Genomic DNA, 18,322 nt, shown 5'->3' with positions numbered 1-18,322 from the left:
TGCATTTTAAGGTCTGTTTGTATGATGTTTTAAAGTGTTTTTAGCGCTTCTGTTTGCTGCCCTGGGCTCCTGCTGGGAGGAAGGGCAGGATGTATAAAAAACAAATAATAAACAAACACACAAACAAATAAAAAGTGGTGCTTTTGTGACAATGGCATCCATTACACCATTCCCCATTCTCATTCGAGATCTATTTGCATGTGTAGCAACCAACAAACCTTTCAGTAACTTACTGCCCTATTTAACTGGCATGGAAGGATTGGGGTCGATAATAAATTTGGTCAATCAGAGGTGGGCAACAGCCTCCAGTGCTGCTCCATCCATATCCAGTCATGTGGAGGACATTCCCCTAGGAACCTACATCACTACAACTTCTGCTTCTGTTTAACATTGTACTTTAATTTAAAAATATACGACAACTAAACACTTCAGGAATTGGTTTGCCTTTTCAACTGCAGTGCAGAAATGGCCAGCCAACTTAAAAACCTAGCTGCATGTAAACAAAAAGGAACAAAACAAGACAAAGTTTCATTTTTCACCTCAAAAACAAAGAAAACCACCCCTGTTTTCTGCTCAGTAACTCCCAAGAGTGCTCATGTAAACAGCTGTGAGTTAAACAGCAGCAAGTATATGACCTGCTGTGTCACTTCTCTGTCTGCCCTATTGTGTCTCCCTCTGAGTGCCTCAGACCCCCATTGTGTTTGATTTCCCTCTCAACAGTTTCACTGCTTTCTGGAAAATCACTGGAGAAGTGTGAAAATAAACCAATATGTAAAAATAGCCCCCCAATTCAACATTATTGTTTGAGACTGAGAGGAAAATGTTCTTGTAGTTAATAGGATAGCCTTAAAAATACATACAGAGAGGCAGCCCCCTTAATTTTTTTCAGTGACCTTCTTAACTATTGTTTTTATAAAGCTCGGGGGGGGGCACAATGTCACTAAGATCAGGGGGCATCAGAAGTGGTTCATATAGATTTAATTAAGCCCCCATTTCCTCCTCCTCCTCCTAATCTATAGTAGTAGTAGTAGTAGTAATAATAATAATAATAATAATAATAATAATAATAATAATATTATCATCACTATCATCATCATCCCTTCATCCTGACATCCCGGGTGGGTTACAACAATTTAAAATACATCCTTGAAAACAATTACAATCACAAAAATTTAATTGCTGCCCTGGACTCCGACTGGGAGGAAGGGCGGGATAGAAATCAAATAATAAATAAATAAATAAACAAAAACAGGGTGGGTCTTAAAAATATACATCTCAGATGTCAAAGACCAGGGTAAAGAAGTGCATCATAATCTGACCCAGTGCCAAAAGTAGGTAATCTATGAAGCCTCACTCGCTGATCCCACTTAGCATTTACATAACATATTTAGGGTATTCAGAGTGTTTCACATGTATTATCTCGGAAATCTTTACAATACTATAAGGTAGGTTGGTATTGTTATCCTCACATTGCAGATGGAAAGGGCAGAGACTGAGAGAAAGCGGTTTGCCTCACGCCATGTAGAGAGTTTACAGTATTTTTATTTTATTTATTTATAAGATTTATGGGATGTTGGGCTACAACAATATATTCATACAATTATAAAAACAAATTCATGCCACAGGCAAAATTCAAACCAGGGACTTCTTGGTACACAATTCCATCTCTTCAGCACTACATATCAACAGATTAGTTAGGAGCATGGTACACATTCAGCAAAATCTTCATTCTTCTTCTTCTGTTATGGCAATTCATGTGGGAGCTCCATGCTCCTCTTGAAACAACTGAAACGCAATCACATTAAAAAGGCCTGAATGGTGTCCCTTCTGAGACAGTATGGTATGTGACGTGTGTGTGTGTGTGTGGTTTTTTTAAAAACACATCAAGGGGAAAGGCTCTTGCTGAACCCTTTCCTTGATTTGCTAGCTTTCTACGTGATCACTCCGGGCACAACTAGGGTGCAAAGTCAGCAGATCTGTTTGTTTAAACCAGGATGGCATATGAAGTGGGGCAGAGCTGGTTTTTATGTCAAAAGGGTAGTGCGGGTGGGGGTGTTAAATCCACAGTTTGTTCCTCAGGCACTTTTTCCAAAGTTGAGAGAAAATGCTCAGTCTTAAGCAGAAGATGCTAGAAATTCGGCACCTCCCCCTGCTCCTTTATATGCAATTGCAGCTGACTTTGGTTGAAATAAATGAATTTAAGTCTATGTTTGGCCCTCCAAAGCATGGCTGTGCCACTCAAACCCTCCCGCAGGGCAGATATTTCTGAAGAAATCTGGGGGGGGGGGGTTCCATGCCCCTCTCGAAAGAACTGAAACAATCACTTCACAAAGGCCTGAACTGTTTTAAAAGCTGGCTGCAGCAATTGCCCTAGACTGACAGAGTCTGCCAGTGTCAGAGCCAAACAGAGATCACCCCAGCTGGATTCCTTAAAGAGGAGTTTCCCAGTCGGGAGGGGAAGAATCAAAAACAAAAAGTTAAATCAGATTTAAATCTTTAAAAAAAAAAAAAAATGCAAGAAACAGCCTGCCTGTGAGCTCCTCAAAGCGATTTCAGTAACATTATGTTACTCTTATCCTAGCGCATTGCCCAGAAAGAGCTGGAGCACTGCATTCATTTGCATCTAATTAGAGAATGCAATTTGGGGACAGCATCTTGTGGCAAAGTCTCTCTTGTTAGTGCAAAGATAAGAATAACTCTTGATTTGGAGACCATACAGAGTGTGGCTTCCAGCAGTCAGAGCTGAATGCTTTAGGCAAGGCATTTCCTGGCTCAGTCCAACTATGATAGAATTGCCATTTTCCAGTTCCATAAATCTGGTCAGGCTAATTTGCATATTATGCAAATTATTTGTTGATTAGGCAAATTAAGCATATTAATGGTTGCGTTGTCCAGTTGTTTTGTTTTTGTGCCTAGTAATTACCACCCAAAACTGGGGGTGGATGTGAGGAATCTTATTTTAAATGCTTAGAGTCTAGACTTTAGTTTCCAACACTATGGAATATTTATTCATTAAGAGGATTTATATCCTGCCCTTTCATTGTTAAAAACAGAGTTCAGGCAGCTTACAAATATAATTAAAATAATAAAAATATACAATCAATATAAAATCTTAACAAAAACACAAAATAGAAACAAACATAAAACAAGTCAACACAGTAGTATAAAAACCTAGCACAAAACAAAAAGCCAGCAAAGTATTAATTAAAAGCAATATTGTGACTGTGAGGTTGTCTGTACCAACAATTAGGAAATACAAAATGAACACACTGCTGCAACGTGTAACAGATAGCAACCAAGATTTCAATATTAGACAGCGCAGGTGTTCCATTCCTATTGCTAATAATCTTATCCAAAGAGTAGTGTCTGAGCATTTGAGAAGTGTCTTTAGTACACTAATTCTCATATACCAGATCAGGGAGAGGGGAAATGCAGGCTTCTATGAAATAGGATGGAACTTGATGGAGACTTGAGTGCTGACACCTCTTTTTTTTTTTATGCGATGAATTCTAAAGACCTGGCAAGCTGTGCTAGCATTAGACAGCACAGCTGTTCCATTCCTATTGGTCTTAAGGGGAGGGAACCATTCCTATTGGCCTTAAGGGGAGGGAACCATTCCTATTGGTCTTAAGGGGAGGGAACCATTCCTATTGGTCTTAAGGGGAGGGAACCATTCCTATTGGTCTTAAGGGGAGGGAACCATTCCTATTGGCCTTAAGGGGGGGAAGGTTACACCCCTTACTGCACTGAATATATATAGTCTCTCTGCGTATGTATGTATATATGCACAGGTGGAAGGCTTTCTTCACAAGTGAAGAGACAGCAGATCGATGAGAAGGTATGTGGTGCTAGGTTGTAGCTTGGAGAAGCTGGGTAAGAAGGGCAGAGATCTAACAGGAGAATTTTGGGCCACTGACAGCTGTCAAGAAGTTGGTAAGGCCTGAGGTGTGTTGAGCCACAGAGGAGGGCGAGAAGGCAAACAATGGCAGGCAGTGGTGCTGCTCAGAGAGTTGGAGCAGGTTTCTTCCAAGGAGCTTAGGGCTACATGGTTCTTCCACTACCATTGCATTATTCTGTGGAATAAGAGTAGCCAGCGTGATGCCCTCCTAATGTTACTGGACAACAACTCCCATCATTCCTGACCCCTACTGGCTGGGGCTGATGGGAGTTGTGGTCCAACAACATCTAGAGGGCACCTTGCTGGCTACCACTGCTGTAGAAAGACCAGAGTCAGCAGCTGCTACAGACAGTTAGTTTTCAATCAGCGTAGGGGCTAGTGCACAAGCCCCTGTGTGAACTGTCCATAAATCTGGTCCGTAAATTTTAATCTCACTTCTTTCACCCGTTCTGAAGAGCTAAGAACCATCTAGTGAAGCGTGTTCTGTGGCAATGCATAGGAGGATTTCCATTTTATGGTTATCTGTATACATTTATTCTTATACAACAGTACACTAAAGTGCAACTAAAACATAAAAAGTGAGGCAGACAAAAGGAGTTGCATAATTGAAAAACCACACAGATATCATGCAAAATATGTCAATATCCTATTTTTTATGCATGTGATATTGGAGCTAGTGCTAGTCCTGGCTATTTCATTTCCACTGAAATTTTCTGCAGGATTTCTGTGGAATTGCCAAATTCTTTTGTTATTGAGCTGCCCAAGCTCAGAGACTCTTGGTATACAGGAACACTTTTCACCCATGGGCCTGCATTCTGTGGGAAAAAGTAACAGACACAAGGGATTGCTTAATGTTAACATAATTATCCGTAACACACAAAGGGGCTAGAAAGCAGGTCAGGAAAGGAAACCAGTTCATCATTTTGATCTCCTCCTCTCCATTTTTCTTATGCCTCTCACGCGAGTCATTTTTCTATTTCAGTCATCTGTGTTCCTCGTTTCCATCTTGGCAGGTTAAGCCTTGATTCCCTCTCAAGCATGCATCTTCCATTCCATTGTCTATACAGCAATCAGAACCAGCCCTGGTGTTTTATGACCAGATATATTTCATGGTAAGCACCAACAAACGTGAGACGTGTATTTCTTACCCATCCACACTCCTCTGCCTTCTATTACACCACAGATCATAGATGGCGGTAGGCAGCTGATATCAATCTGTGGTTTGGAACACTGTTCTGTTGAGATAGCTAATGTGTATGTATGTGTGTGTACTGCCTTCAAGTCGATTCCGACTTATGGCGACCCTATGAATAGGGTTTTCGTGAGGCTGAGAGGCAGTGACTGGCCCAAAGTCACCCAGTGAGCTTCATGGCTATGTGGGGATTCGAACCCTGATCTCCCAGGTCGTAGTCCAACACCTTAACCACTACACCACACTGGCTCCGAGATAGCTAATATATGAACATTAAAATGTTATAGGTAAATTAAGTGGCTGCTGTAACCAGCAATTCAATTAGTGGGAGTATAATTTAGATGGCATAATAACATGGCTCATAATCCTATATGAGCAATTCTGCCATGTAAGTATGACATTCAACATTCTTGGCATCAAAGGCACCCAAATTCTGTCCTTCCTATAAAGGAAACGCTGTATGATATTTCTTTCCCCATTCAGATTTCCAAACAATTTAGGACTTCTTGGCACGAACTGAAGCAAAAGAGGAAGAGATGGAAGGGAATTATTATTTTTATGTATTAGATTTATTAGTCGCTTGTTACCCAAAGGTCTCTAAGCAGGGTTACAACACTGTTACAAACAAAAACAAGTATCTCATACTATAAAAACAAAACAGTAAACAACAAAACAATAAAAGAGCACACACACAAACAGCCACAAGAAGCTTTGGCAGCCTACTAATAAGGGGAGGATTACAGGGATTGGAAAGTGATGGCTGCCATAGTGGGTCAAAAGAAGCCAGGTCAAGGCTGCTTTGTACATTGCAAAGTCTGTATAGAGAAAGCATTTCAGCTACGTAAGAAGCAGTGAGCTAAATTATAATATTCAAAACAAGAACCTAATCCACAATTAGATGTAGATTTAACCAGTTGGGACAAATTTTAATCAATGGAGCACAGAGATAAAGAAACACATGCTTATTTTTAGAGACTAATTAAATGAAAAAGAAACTATTGAAGAAGGTCTTTCTTGCCATCCATGGGCATGCACAAGCCATCCATCCTCACAGGGAACAATGGAGCCTCTTTCATCTCTCTCTCTCCTTGTGAGCCCTCAGCTGGGGGCACATAATACCTATGCACACCTCCCAGACCTAACTCCAGGTGTTCTGCTCCTCCCTGAGTCCCCCAGGGCCATGTGCTCAGGATACTTGGGATGGATTGTGCCCAGTGAATGACAGCTTTTGTTTCTAAAATTGCCAATTATCTGCCTCACAAATGTTGACACTGAATCACTTACAATTAAACAGATGGCACTGTGGGTTGTATCCAACAGTGTTGCTCAGGTGACAATAAGGCCTCCGGAATTTTTGGGAATTCCCCCTCCTTATCCACCCACCCTAAATCTGCTCCAAAGAGTTGAGGGAACCCATAAAAACAAGGACCAATTTATAACCTGGGTCCATATAATGCCTTGCTTTGTAGTGTAAATTATCTATTCTAAATTCTTGAGCATGTGTGTGTATGCGTGAGTGCGTGAGAGAGAGAGAGATTTGTTCTAAGCAGCTTTGCAAGAGTTCTTCCCAAAAGATGAGCAATAAATATATAAAATAAATAAAATAAAATAAAGTGACTTTTATTTCGTTAATTATTCTTGTACTGCTCGATATACATGATTCGTAAGTGGTTTACATAAGATGTTAAAGCCAAGATATAAATACTTATCACAAAATAAAACAATAAACCAGTTAATACACATATCCATAAAAACAGAACAGTGCAGTAAAACGTTATAATCCAGTAAACCCTCCATAAAAAGGTGTGCTATGGCTTGAGGAATTGCCAAAAAACAATTGCATACAGTACTCCTAAGGCTCTATTCATCCCAAACCTTTAAAGTACTATCATATAGACCAGCCTTTCCCAACCAGTGTGCCTCCAGATGTTGTTGGACCACAACTCCCATCTTTTCTGACCATTGGTAATGCTGGCTGAGGCTGATGGGAGTTGTGGTCCAACAACTTCTGGAGGCACATTGGTTGGGAAAGGCTGATATAGACCAACAGACTTGCTAAGGTGTCAGATATTATTATAGACATATTTGTATCCCGGAACAGTGGAAACATCCAAAAAACATACAGAAGCTCTGCCCGCAAGGGATTGCCTCCAACGTTAGTCCATGTCTCCATACCATCATGAGCGGGGTGTTTCCAGATGCCCCACAACTCCCTGCCTTTGGAGGGCGTATAAGGAGTGCTCCTGCTGGGAGGAAGGGCGTGATATAAACCAAATAATAAATAAATAAATAAATAAATAAAAGTGGCTGCAGGAGAGGGACTGCGAGTAACATCATGGGTGGGGTCGGGTGTTTCTAGGAGCAAAGTTGAAACTGTCTAATTTCCTTTTATTTTTGCTATATTGCCAAGTAGTGTAATGTTGCCTACTAACGAATGTAATGTTGTTATATTATAGTGTTGAAAACAGTTTTGTGTTTGCTGTGATATTTGTTGTTATGTTACTGTTTTATTATTGCTGTTTTATTATTTTTGTTATTATGAAATTATTTTTGTAATTGTTTACTTCGCTGTAAGCCACTTTCAGCTCAATTTTTTTGTGGAAAGGCAGCATACAAATAAAAAGGATGATGGTGAGGATGATTAGTCATGCTCAGAGCAGACCCATTGAAATTAATGCCCATGCGGCTTACTTAGATCCATTAATTTCAGTGGGTCTACTCTGAGTATAACTTAGTTGGAAGCAGCCCACTGATTTGCAGACACCCACCCACTTAAATTTGATAATGTAGATCACGGTAGCCAATGTGGTGTCCTCCACTACAGCTTCTATCACATGTGACCATTGGTCATGTTGGCTGAGGCTATAATCCAACAACATCTGGAGGACATTGCATTGGCTGCCCCTGACATAGATAGTCTATTAAAAAGGGTGTGTGTGACAGAGTGTAGTGGTAAGTCCTTGGCCTCAGAAACCCCTCAAATTGTTAAAACTGGGAGCACTGGTGATCTCTTTGGTGCTGCAGTACATAGTTCTGGGTCACATCTACACTATTCATCTGAAGCACCCTTATTCCACTTTAACAGTCGTTGCTTCCCCCCAAGAGTCCTGGGAACTGTAATTTGTTAAGGGTGCTAGGAATTGTAGCTCTGTAAGAGATCTCTTAATGTTCATTGCCCTTCATAAACAACAGTTCCTCAGTACCCTTAACAAACTACAGTTCCCAGAATTATTTGGGAGGAGGAGTGGGGGAGAAATTCAATTCAGTTCACATTTAAAGGCAAATCTATCAAATTTGCACTTTCTGAAACAATATGAGAATCGAAAGACAGCCATCCTTTGAAATTCACACTTATTTGAATTTTACAATGCAGTTCGCCTACCGATGTTTACAAAACTGCATATATTAGGTAAAAATCTGAATAAAAATGAATATATTAGTGAAAATAACATGCAAATATGCATTACATTATGAGAAATGGCTTGCAAAAATTGTGCATTACTCAAACCATCTTAAAAATGTGTTTATTAAGAGAAATTTGCACTAAAATGCTGAAGCATTTTCATGAGGAATTTTTTTTTTTAAAGAACCAAAAATTTCTGCAGAAATGAGGAACCTGAATTTAAGATTGGAAAAATGAAAAGTGAGAGAACCAAAATTGACAGATCCTTCCGTCCGCAGGGGGAACCCATGACTGTTAAAGTGGTATAAGAGTGCTTTAACTGTATGGGGTGGATGTGACTTTAGTTGGATGATCAAGCTAAGTCTAAGGGCCACTCTTCTACATGTGTGTAAACCTACCCCCTCACAAAGGTATGTATTTGAGTTACAAAAGTTGCATTGGCATCATCGACTTCTGTGTAAAGACTTGTTTGATTTTCCAACAATAGCAAACAACAGTTTGGCTTTTCTTTTCACTGAGTCTTTCTCTCTCTCTCTTTTTCCAATGCCAGTATGTTTAGTTTTACAAAACATAGGCTGTGTAAATTCTTGCCTTGCAATTCTCAAGTTAAAAATACAATGAATATTTGATTCATGGCTTTACTGCAAATAAACAGAGTTAGATATGGTTGTTTCTTCTCTGTTCCCCCCCCCCAAATATAAGAGCCTCCAGGGGCCAAATTATACACAATGCAGAAGATCTGGGAGGACAGTGAGATACTGGGCCAGAGGCAGTAAGCTTCAACCAGGAGTCTTTGATGACTAGGGTTGCCATATTCCAGTTACACAATATGGGCAGGCTAATTTGCATATTATGCCAATCATTTGCTGATTAGGCAAATTAAGCATATTAATGGTTGCATTGTCTAGTTGTTTTGTTTTTGTGCCTAGTGATTACCACCAAAAACTTACATTTTCAGCCTTAGATGCCTAGACTCTAGTTTCCAACGCTATGGAATATTTATTTATTAAGAGGACTTGTATCCTGCCTTTCCACTGTTAAAATCAGAGCTCAGGGCAGCTTACAAACATAATTAAAATAATAAAAATACTCAATCAATATAATATAATAAAAACACAAAATAAAAACAAACATAAGACAAGTCAATGCAGCTGTATAAAAATACAGCATAAAACAACAAGCCAGCAAAGCATCAATTAAAAGCAGTATTGTAACGCAGACAGAAATCAAGATTTCAATATTATTGGTTCAGTCAATCATCTTATCTAAAGAGGGTAGTGTCTGGGCATGTGAGAAGAGTCTTACTGATTCCCACACATCAGATCAGAGAGAGGGGAATGCAGCCCTCTATGATAAAGGCTGTAACTTGATGGAGTCTTGAGTGCTGGCATCTTTTTTTTTTAATGCAGTGAATTCTAGAGACCTGGCAATGGCAGCTGTTCCATTCCTATTGGTCTTAAGAGGTGGGAAGCCATTCCTATTGGTTGTAAGGGGGGGAAAGGTTAACCCCCCACTGCATTAAATGTATATTAGTCTCTCTGAGGGTATGTATATATGTACATGTGTGTGTACGTACACACACACACATATCCGTCCATCCCTGGGGAGGAAATGAAGTAGGGTGACCTTTGGTGGGGAGATGCCTGCCAGTCATTTTGAAGAAGGATATGTATTAAAAATACTTTTTAGCCTTTTCTGAATTGCTGAACAGAGGCTCTGCTGGGCAACGGGGCAGTGAGGCAGCATTCCACTGCAACTTTACTTGGGAGTAAGCACCGATTAACAGGGTGGGGGCAGGGCCGAAAAATGCAAATACTAATGGAGGTTTGCTTTTGTATCTTGCATTTGTTCAGGTGGATTCAAACCCCTTCATTCCATCCTCCATGACGGCAAGCAGACCCTCCCACTGCATTCACCACTTAAGACACATACCCTGAGACACAGAGGCAATTGGGACGAAGGCTGCTTCTCTTGCTGACTCACCCAGAAGGGTTGGATAAGGAGCTGCACATGTTGATCAAGTGAGCATGTGCAGTTTTCTAAACTGTTAGATCCTGCTTACGCAGCAGGCAGGCAGACTATACTTCTTGATTTTCCCAGGACTGCTGTGGTGTCCCTCATTGACTAAGAAGGCGTGAGTAGGCTGATTTCTCACAAAATGGGCAGAAAATGCCTCCACATTTTGCCTTCTATATCTGGATCCACAAGGGCTAGAGACTTGCTTTTAAAAAGTAATAAAAACTGGGAATCCAGGCCACCTAACTGGCTAACCAGGCACCGGGTAGCATGGCTAGAATCTGGGTAAAACCTGGCTAACCAGGCAATATGGCAACCCTATTTATAACACAACAAGGAAGCTCGCCTAGTCAAGTCCCATTGGCATGCATGGGCAGTATGCAGTGGTCCTGCTATTTATAAGCTGCCTTAATCTGAGTCAGACCACTGGTCCATCTAGCTCAACATGAAAAGGGCACACCACTTTGGTCAGAGAACTGGCAACCAAGCCAGGCCATTAAAGAATTCATTTTTAAAAAATCACAAATTTTATTTTAATCATTTTTCATTTTATAGAAAATCAAGCCATAAACAACTAATTGCCCAAACACAAATACAAGGAGGAGCACACAGGCAGTTGGCCAAGCCTAGCTCCTCCTGGTGTACATAGAATCAGAGAATCAAAGAGTTGGAAGGGACCTATAAGGCCATCCAGTCCAACTGCTGCTCAATGCAGGACTCCAAATTAAAGCATACCTGACAGGTGGCTGTCCAGCTGCCTCTTGAATGTCTCCAGCGTTGGAGAGCTCACCACCTCCCTAGACAACTGGTTCCATTGTCATACCGCTCTAACAGCTAGGGTTTTTCCTCATATTCAGTCAAAATCTGGATTCTTATAAGTTGAGCCCATTATTCCATGTCCTGCACTCTGGGATGATTGAGATGAGATCATAGCCCTCCTCTGTGTGACAACCTTTCAAGTAGTTGAAGACTGCTATCACGTCTCCCCTCAGTCTTCTCAAGGTTAAACATGGGCCAGCGTACAAAGCTATTGTGCATATACAGCTGGGTGGGTGAGCTGGGAGGAGTTGATCGGACCCAGCTTTGCCCATCTGGATACTCGGTGCAACACCAGCACAGGCTGCAGGGATGGGAGGGAGGGGGAGGAGTTGCTGTGGTCTACAGAACTTCCATCTTTGTCACCAGGAAACCACTCTGTCTTGTAGCTGGCTGTGAGGGCCTGCACCTGGTGTCAGGCTAAGGAAACAGTAAACTAGGGTTGCTGCTGGTGTACCGTCCACCCTGCTGACCGAGCTGGTGGAGGCCGTACCAGCTGTGGTGTTGGAGGAGCCCAGAACGATAGTGCTAGGTGATTTTAATGTCCATGTTTTAATGGATTTTAAGGTCTGTTTTTATGATGTTTTGATGTGTTTTTAGCACTTTTGTCTGCTGCCCTGGGCTCCTGCTGGGAGGAAGGGCGGGATATAAATCAAATAACAAACAAATAAATAAAAATATACCCTTTGTCTCCTCTGCTTATATCAAGGGCAGAACCATGCCAAAGCTACTGATCCTAGATGAGGGCCAAATGCCACAGTAGTGTTAAGGCAGAAGTTGCTCCTCTTGCAAATGCTTCACATTGTACTAGTCCCTGTCAACAGGGCTGATACAGAATCATCTGTACACAGCCTGAGAAACAGAAGCTCAGACTTTTAAAATATATATATAAATCCCAGATATTAAAAACAAACATGGCAGATCATATTTCTGTCACTCTTTACCAATAAGAAAACTCCCCCCCCACCTCTTTCAGCCCAAAGCTAAAGAAGCAAGAGTCGTTTTAAAACAAAAAACTTTTATCGCAGACAATGTTTGGATAAAAACACAGTGACTTCATCCTCCCTGAATATACACCCTTTTGATAAAAGTGTTTGAAAGAGGTCAGGTCAGTCGCCCTACTGGTCTAGCCAGTTTGGTCTCTTTTAAGTGCAGCTCCCTATATAAATGCTGAATGCTAAAATTCATGAATAGCCATCATTCAGGGGACGTCGATGTACTCTCGGCAATTCCCTTTCGTAGACCTGCAGCACACTGTCTAGACAGGAGTCTGTCTCTGTTTACACTCAGCACCTGTGTTTTCCAAAACAGACCTTCATGCTCACTCGCTTTCATTCCCCCCCCCCGTAAAATGCCACCTTATCTCTCTGCGCCATCTTCCATGCGGTCTATAAAATAAAAGCGCTGAAGAGCTGGAGCTAGGATTAAGAGCTCCTGGCTGGAGAGTCCCATCGTCAAAGCACAAGCCCCATTAACTTCAATGGAGCTTGGGCCGGTGCAGTGCTTTGAGACGCTGGTCACCTTTGTGTGCAAATTCGTCATGGGTGGACTGGCCATTAACTGAATGTAACCAGAGCCCTCGAGGCTGGAGTGGGTCTGCCACCTGGTGCTATTACAGAGGCCAGAAAGTGGCCTCTGTTATCGGGGAGGAAATGTCACATGGAGACCTTATGATTGATTGGATTTCTTTGCTGGCTTGTAGTTAAGTCAAAGGGCAAAAAGAAAATCTCAAGTGCATTATTTGCGATCAGAAGACAGCCCCAAGATTTAAAACACCCGTGTCGTGTGCACAAGTGGGTGAAATTCTACAGGCGCACGAAAAAGAGGCTCTGGAAGGGCTGCTGCAGGCAACAACTACCCAAGAAGGCTTTTCAAGGCTCCCCCAGCCTACTTCCTCCCAACTGCAAACTGTTCACTTTATACTAAAACAGTGTCTCAGGTTCAGACTGCACACAACCTATTTATTTGAAAGCATTTATATGCCTCCTCCTTTTATGAATGACTTCAAGGCAGTTTACAGAAATTAAAAACAACACCAAATACTTGCAAAACAACTAGCAGATAAACATGCAATTAAAGGTCAGGGAGTTCAAAACACCTACAGTAATAAAAATGTTTTAAAATGCCTGGGTGAAATTTTAAGAAGTTTTTGCTTGGCACTTAATGGACAGCGAAGTTGTCACCAGGCATACCTCTCTGGAAAGGGGATTCCATAGCTGGGGCTCCACTACTGTACAATGTCCCTGGGAAGGGGTGGCATGTCATCATGCCCCATTGCACCCATCGGGGAGCTGTGCTTTTGAGCCTCTCCAAGCAGCTATGAACTAGTTGATTTTTTAAAAAAAGACAGCCCTTGGACCACCTCGTAGAATTGCAAGTACAGTTTTTAAAAATGTGCAGATTTTTTAAACAAGAAAATGCACAACAATGCGCAAACAGGACATACCAGACTTAAACATAAAAGGCAAACGTACGGCAAGCTTATCATAGCAGGCTTTCAAGAGTTCTTGCGTTTCTGCCACTAGGTCTAAATAAAAGAAACTCTGCCCCACCCGTCATCACATATAGTTCCCCTCCCAGCACAATAGGCTGTATTCAGCTAAGTCATACTCACAATAGACCCTCTGAAATTAATAAACATAAGTAAGCTGCCTTGGGTTTCAATCATGAAAAGAAACGCGGGGTATAAATTATAAATAAATAATAAATTAATTAATAAATAATGGTCCCAAGTGTCTGTTATTAATACCTTTCCCCCCCTTTTTAATTCTAAAACTAATGAATCCCCATCACTAATATGGGGAGGAGTTTGTATTCTGCAGGGATCCCTGGGGGCTCTTTCCCCCCCACCTTTAGTCCTTTTCTTAGAAGTGGTCTTATGGAATTTCTCCGTGTCCCAGTCTAAATAATCACTGTAAGTGTTTCAAGCCATTGGACTTCCAACTAGTGATCTGTGGCCCTGATGGGATCATGGCCTGACTTAAAGTGGGTCAGATTTGCACAAAATTTGCTTTAATAATAATAATAAAAGAGTAGAAAGACGGGGAAAGGAGAGAAGAGAGAAAGGGCTTTGTGTCTGCACTACAAGTTACTATCACTTTAAACCAGTTCTATGCCAGGCTTCTGCAGCATTGAGCAGGGGACTGGACTTGATGGCCTTATAGGCCCCTTCAAACCCTACGATTCTATGCTCTTGGGTATTATAGTTTGCTGCAGGTGCTAAACATTCTAAAGGGCCCCTTCAAACAGCTACAATTCCTAGGGTTCTTTAGGGTGAAGGAATAACTGTAGAAACAATACATCTGCCAACTGAGGATATGTCCTGAGAAAAAGGGAGGGAGGGAGATAGAGAGACACACAGTGGTAAAAAAAATTATACTGTGTCCCATTCTTGCAGATTGGGGGGGAAAGAGCAGTCTTGATGTGAAAAGGATCTAAACCAGGAATTGAGAACCTGTGGCCCTCCAGATGTTGTTGGAGTCCAGCTTGCAGTCCCATCAGCTCCAGCCAGCATGGCCAATGGGCAGGCATTAGGAGTGGAAAAATCTGCCCATTTCGGTTCTCTCAGCTTCTCATTTTTCCAATCTTAAATTCAGTTCTCCACATTTCTGTAGCAATCTGTGTGTGTGCTTTTTTAAAAATCTGCATGAAAATTGTACAGCATTTTATTGCAAATTTCTCCTAACACATTTTTGTAGGCAGTTTTGGTTAATATACAAAATTTTGCAAGCCATTTCTCATCATATAATGCATTTTTGTATATTATTTTCACTCATATTTTCAATTTTTATGCACACTTTCCCCTAATATATGCATTTTGTAAACACTGGTTGATGAACTGCATTGCAAAATCCGAATAAGTGCGAATCTCACAGGATGGCTGTGTTTCAGTTCCCATTTTGTTTTGGAAAGCGCATATTTGGTAGATTTGGCTTAAAATGCGAACTGAATAGAATTTCTCTCCTGTCCCTATCAGGGATGATGGGAATTGTACTCCAAAATATCTGAAGGGCTACAGGTTCCCCACCCGTTCTAAACTACTGCTGGAAGGGCTAGAGTTAGGGTAGTGTCTTCTGGAAGCATCCTGCATTTTAGGAAGCAAGTGGCAACAGTGCCAAAGTAGGCAGACGACTGGCTAGATGGTTCCTTTTTTCATGGCTAGAGAGCATCCACAAGTGAGTAGAGAACCACTTTTAGCACTGTGTTTAGTGTGGTTACAGGCAAAAGCAGGAGGAAATTAATGCTAATCACACGTGCCAAGAATACAGCATGGCAACCTCACAGAACCTGTGCTAAAATTGTACAGGAGTTCATCAGTACCAACATGTCAGCCTCTTGGAGGTTTTAATCGCTTGACAAAAGTAAAGGCTTTTTCATATTTTAAAAAACAGATTTAATTATTGATGGGAGTTCTTGTAAATCGCTGTGCTGTTATAATGCCTGTTCATAGTAACTGATTAACAGTTGAAGCCTGTTAGCCATAACAAGCCTCTCTGTGGCTTACCTATCTGTGCCTGTCTCTGTCTCCCCTTCTCCCATAGCCAAGGTTATGGGAGGGGCAGGTTCGGCAAGTGGGGGCAAGGAAGGTGGCATCTTTTTGGGTAGAGGACTGGTTGTCAGTTGCTGATCTCTAATTCAGAATCAGAGCACCACCAGGGTTGGGGAACCTCAGGCCTGGGGGCCAAATGCAGCCTTCTAGAGCTCACTATCTGGCCCTCTGGACTCTGCCCTGGCCATACCTCTCACGGCCCCTGATGTGCACCCTCCTCTAAAGATTTTGCCTGTCTGGAACATGTCATTGAACTGTAATAATAACTCTTGTTTGCCTGGATGGATGGACAGTGATACCCGTCTGAACATACCCACCACTGGTATGTCGGCCTCAGGCTGCAAAAAGTTCCCCATCCCTGCATTATGCCAATTTTGCACCAGTTACCCATGTGTTCTTGAGCTCAGTCCAACGTGCTGGTGTCAACCTTTAAAGCCCACAGCTGTTTGGGACTGGCTTATCTAAGGACCAACTTCACCTGTATGATCCTGTCCATTTATTAAGATGAGCTACAGAGGTCCTACTCGAGTGCCCACAAACACAGACAGTTAGGTTGGCAAGCACAAGGGACAGGGCTTCCTAGGTGATGGTCCCTTCCTATGTAACTATGAAAGGCTCCTTCAGCACAGTCTTTCAAGCATGCCTTGAAGGCTCATTTGTTTCAGTCTGCCCGTTTTGCAATGTATTTATGCCACTGATTTCTGATATGGTGCTTCTTTATGATTCTGGAGTCTTAGTGGGGGTTTTTTACCATACAAATGCATTTCAATTTGTTTTCCTTTAGTTATATGCCACCTTGTGAGGTCTATGCCCTAAATGTCAGCATATAAATACTGTAAATAAATAAGTACAACTGATAATTTATACCATACGCTCACTACATGTTAGATATCTTCTCCGCCCCGACTGAATTCAGGGGGAAACCATTCACCTCTCCCAATATGCAGCAGAGACCGGATTTGCAAGGTGCTGACTGGCCACTCCTTGTGTCAATCATGAAGTCACCTCTCTTCCTTCTCAGCACAGATTTTTCAGTATAAAAAGAGATTGCTAAATTCCAAAAACAAGGGATGCAGCTGAATTCCCAACTACTGAAATAAGTGCTGTTTACTCACACAACTCAGCTGTTCTGGAAAAAGGAATAACCCTACCCATTTGTCATTTGATCCTGCCATTGGATTACAAGGACATTTTAAAAGTACATCGAATTCACCATACTCATATCTTAATTGCTATTGAGCCACATAAAGGACTACTTTAACCAGCGAAATGTACCAAAGACTTAAATGAAAACTTGGGTGGTGTCACGTAAGATCCAGAGGAAATAAGTAGTAAGTGCCAAAATAGTTTACGGACCAAATCTAGGGCATTAATAGTTATCTGATGATGGCACAAAGAGCTTTTATGTTATATTCTATGCTATGCAATCAATGCAGTTATGTTCTAGAACAGAGGATTTATTTGAATTAAATATGTCCTGATGAACAACCTATTTCAGCTTGAAACACTCTTAGAGCTGCCAATTAACTCTCTCTTTTTTGACACCTATTGATAATTCCCTTTTGATCAGGAGTGGCTAGGCTATCTTCTTACCATGATATTCAAAACATATAGCGATTCAGCAGTTACGGTGGGCATTTAAGATTAAAATCAACTGTGCATATATTTGGTTTTGTGTTTTAAGCCTCCAGGTATAGGCACTTTGAAGGTTTCTTAGCTGATGCTGAGTATCTGTGATTAACAGACGTAACTTTAGTCCTGGTTTGATGTTATTAACCAAACAATGAAGTACTAAAATCAGGTATGTCTACTTTATAGCCATCCTGGGCAATGCTATATTACAGACAAAACCCTCCATGACAACAAGATCCTACTGCAGCATCCTCCTAACTCGCTGTGGTGTATTCACATGATGGATTTAATTTATGTCCCTAAATCTAATCTGATCAGCACACTATATCAAGGATTTTTTAAAAACAGCTCTGCCAGGACTTATTGCAAAATGCAAACTTGTCTGTTGAAACGATTTGCAAATGGATTTTGTAGAGTGCCATAAATCCAAACATTTGCAGCATGCCGCTTTTAAAGGTACCTTGCGGTTTAACTGAGGGCTAGCTAAGGAAGCTAGAAACAGATAATTCTTTCAAATTTGTTCATGGCAGTGAAGCCCATATCATGGGGATTGTATGGGTAAACTAGGCTCGTAGCAAAGACTTCTTATACAAACAGTGGGAGTTAGGAAAACATACAACTGACTTAAAAAAAAAACTTCATATATAGGTTTCCTTGTAACACAAAGAGAACAGATTGCCAGATGGGAGGCCTCCTTCAGGTTGTTTGAGAAAGACTATGTCAAATTATTGTTCCCTCCTCTGTAATTCCAGTTTATAGGGCTGTCCACACATTAATGATTTTGCAGTTGATTAATCTATTTCAAGTGATTAAATT

General features: G+C 41.3%; 1 protein-coding gene across 1 annotated transcript in view; it reads right to left on the bottom strand.

Moving 5' to 3' along the window:
- Positions 1-1,531: 1,531 nt before the first annotated feature.
- The window catches only part of LOC133383916 (uncharacterized), a 210,644-nt gene continuing 193,853 nt past the window's right edge, over positions 1,532-18,322 (bottom strand). The window contains exon 7 of the mRNA XM_061625546.1: positions 1,532-4,713. Coding sequence (XP_061481530.1) covers positions 4,523-4,713 — 191 coding nt within the window. The 3' untranslated portion in view covers positions 1,532-4,522. The remainder of the gene's footprint in view (positions 4,714-18,322) is intronic.

Source organism: Rhineura floridana, chromosome 4 (genome assembly GCF_030035675.1).
Source record: "Rhineura floridana isolate rRhiFlo1 chromosome 4, rRhiFlo1.hap2, whole genome shotgun sequence".
In the NCBI taxonomy this organism is placed as follows: Eukaryota; Metazoa; Chordata; class Lepidosauria; order Squamata; family Rhineuridae; genus Rhineura; species Rhineura floridana.
Note: the sequence above shows the minus strand (reverse complement) of the source record. Positions and strands in the feature narration are given on the sequence as shown.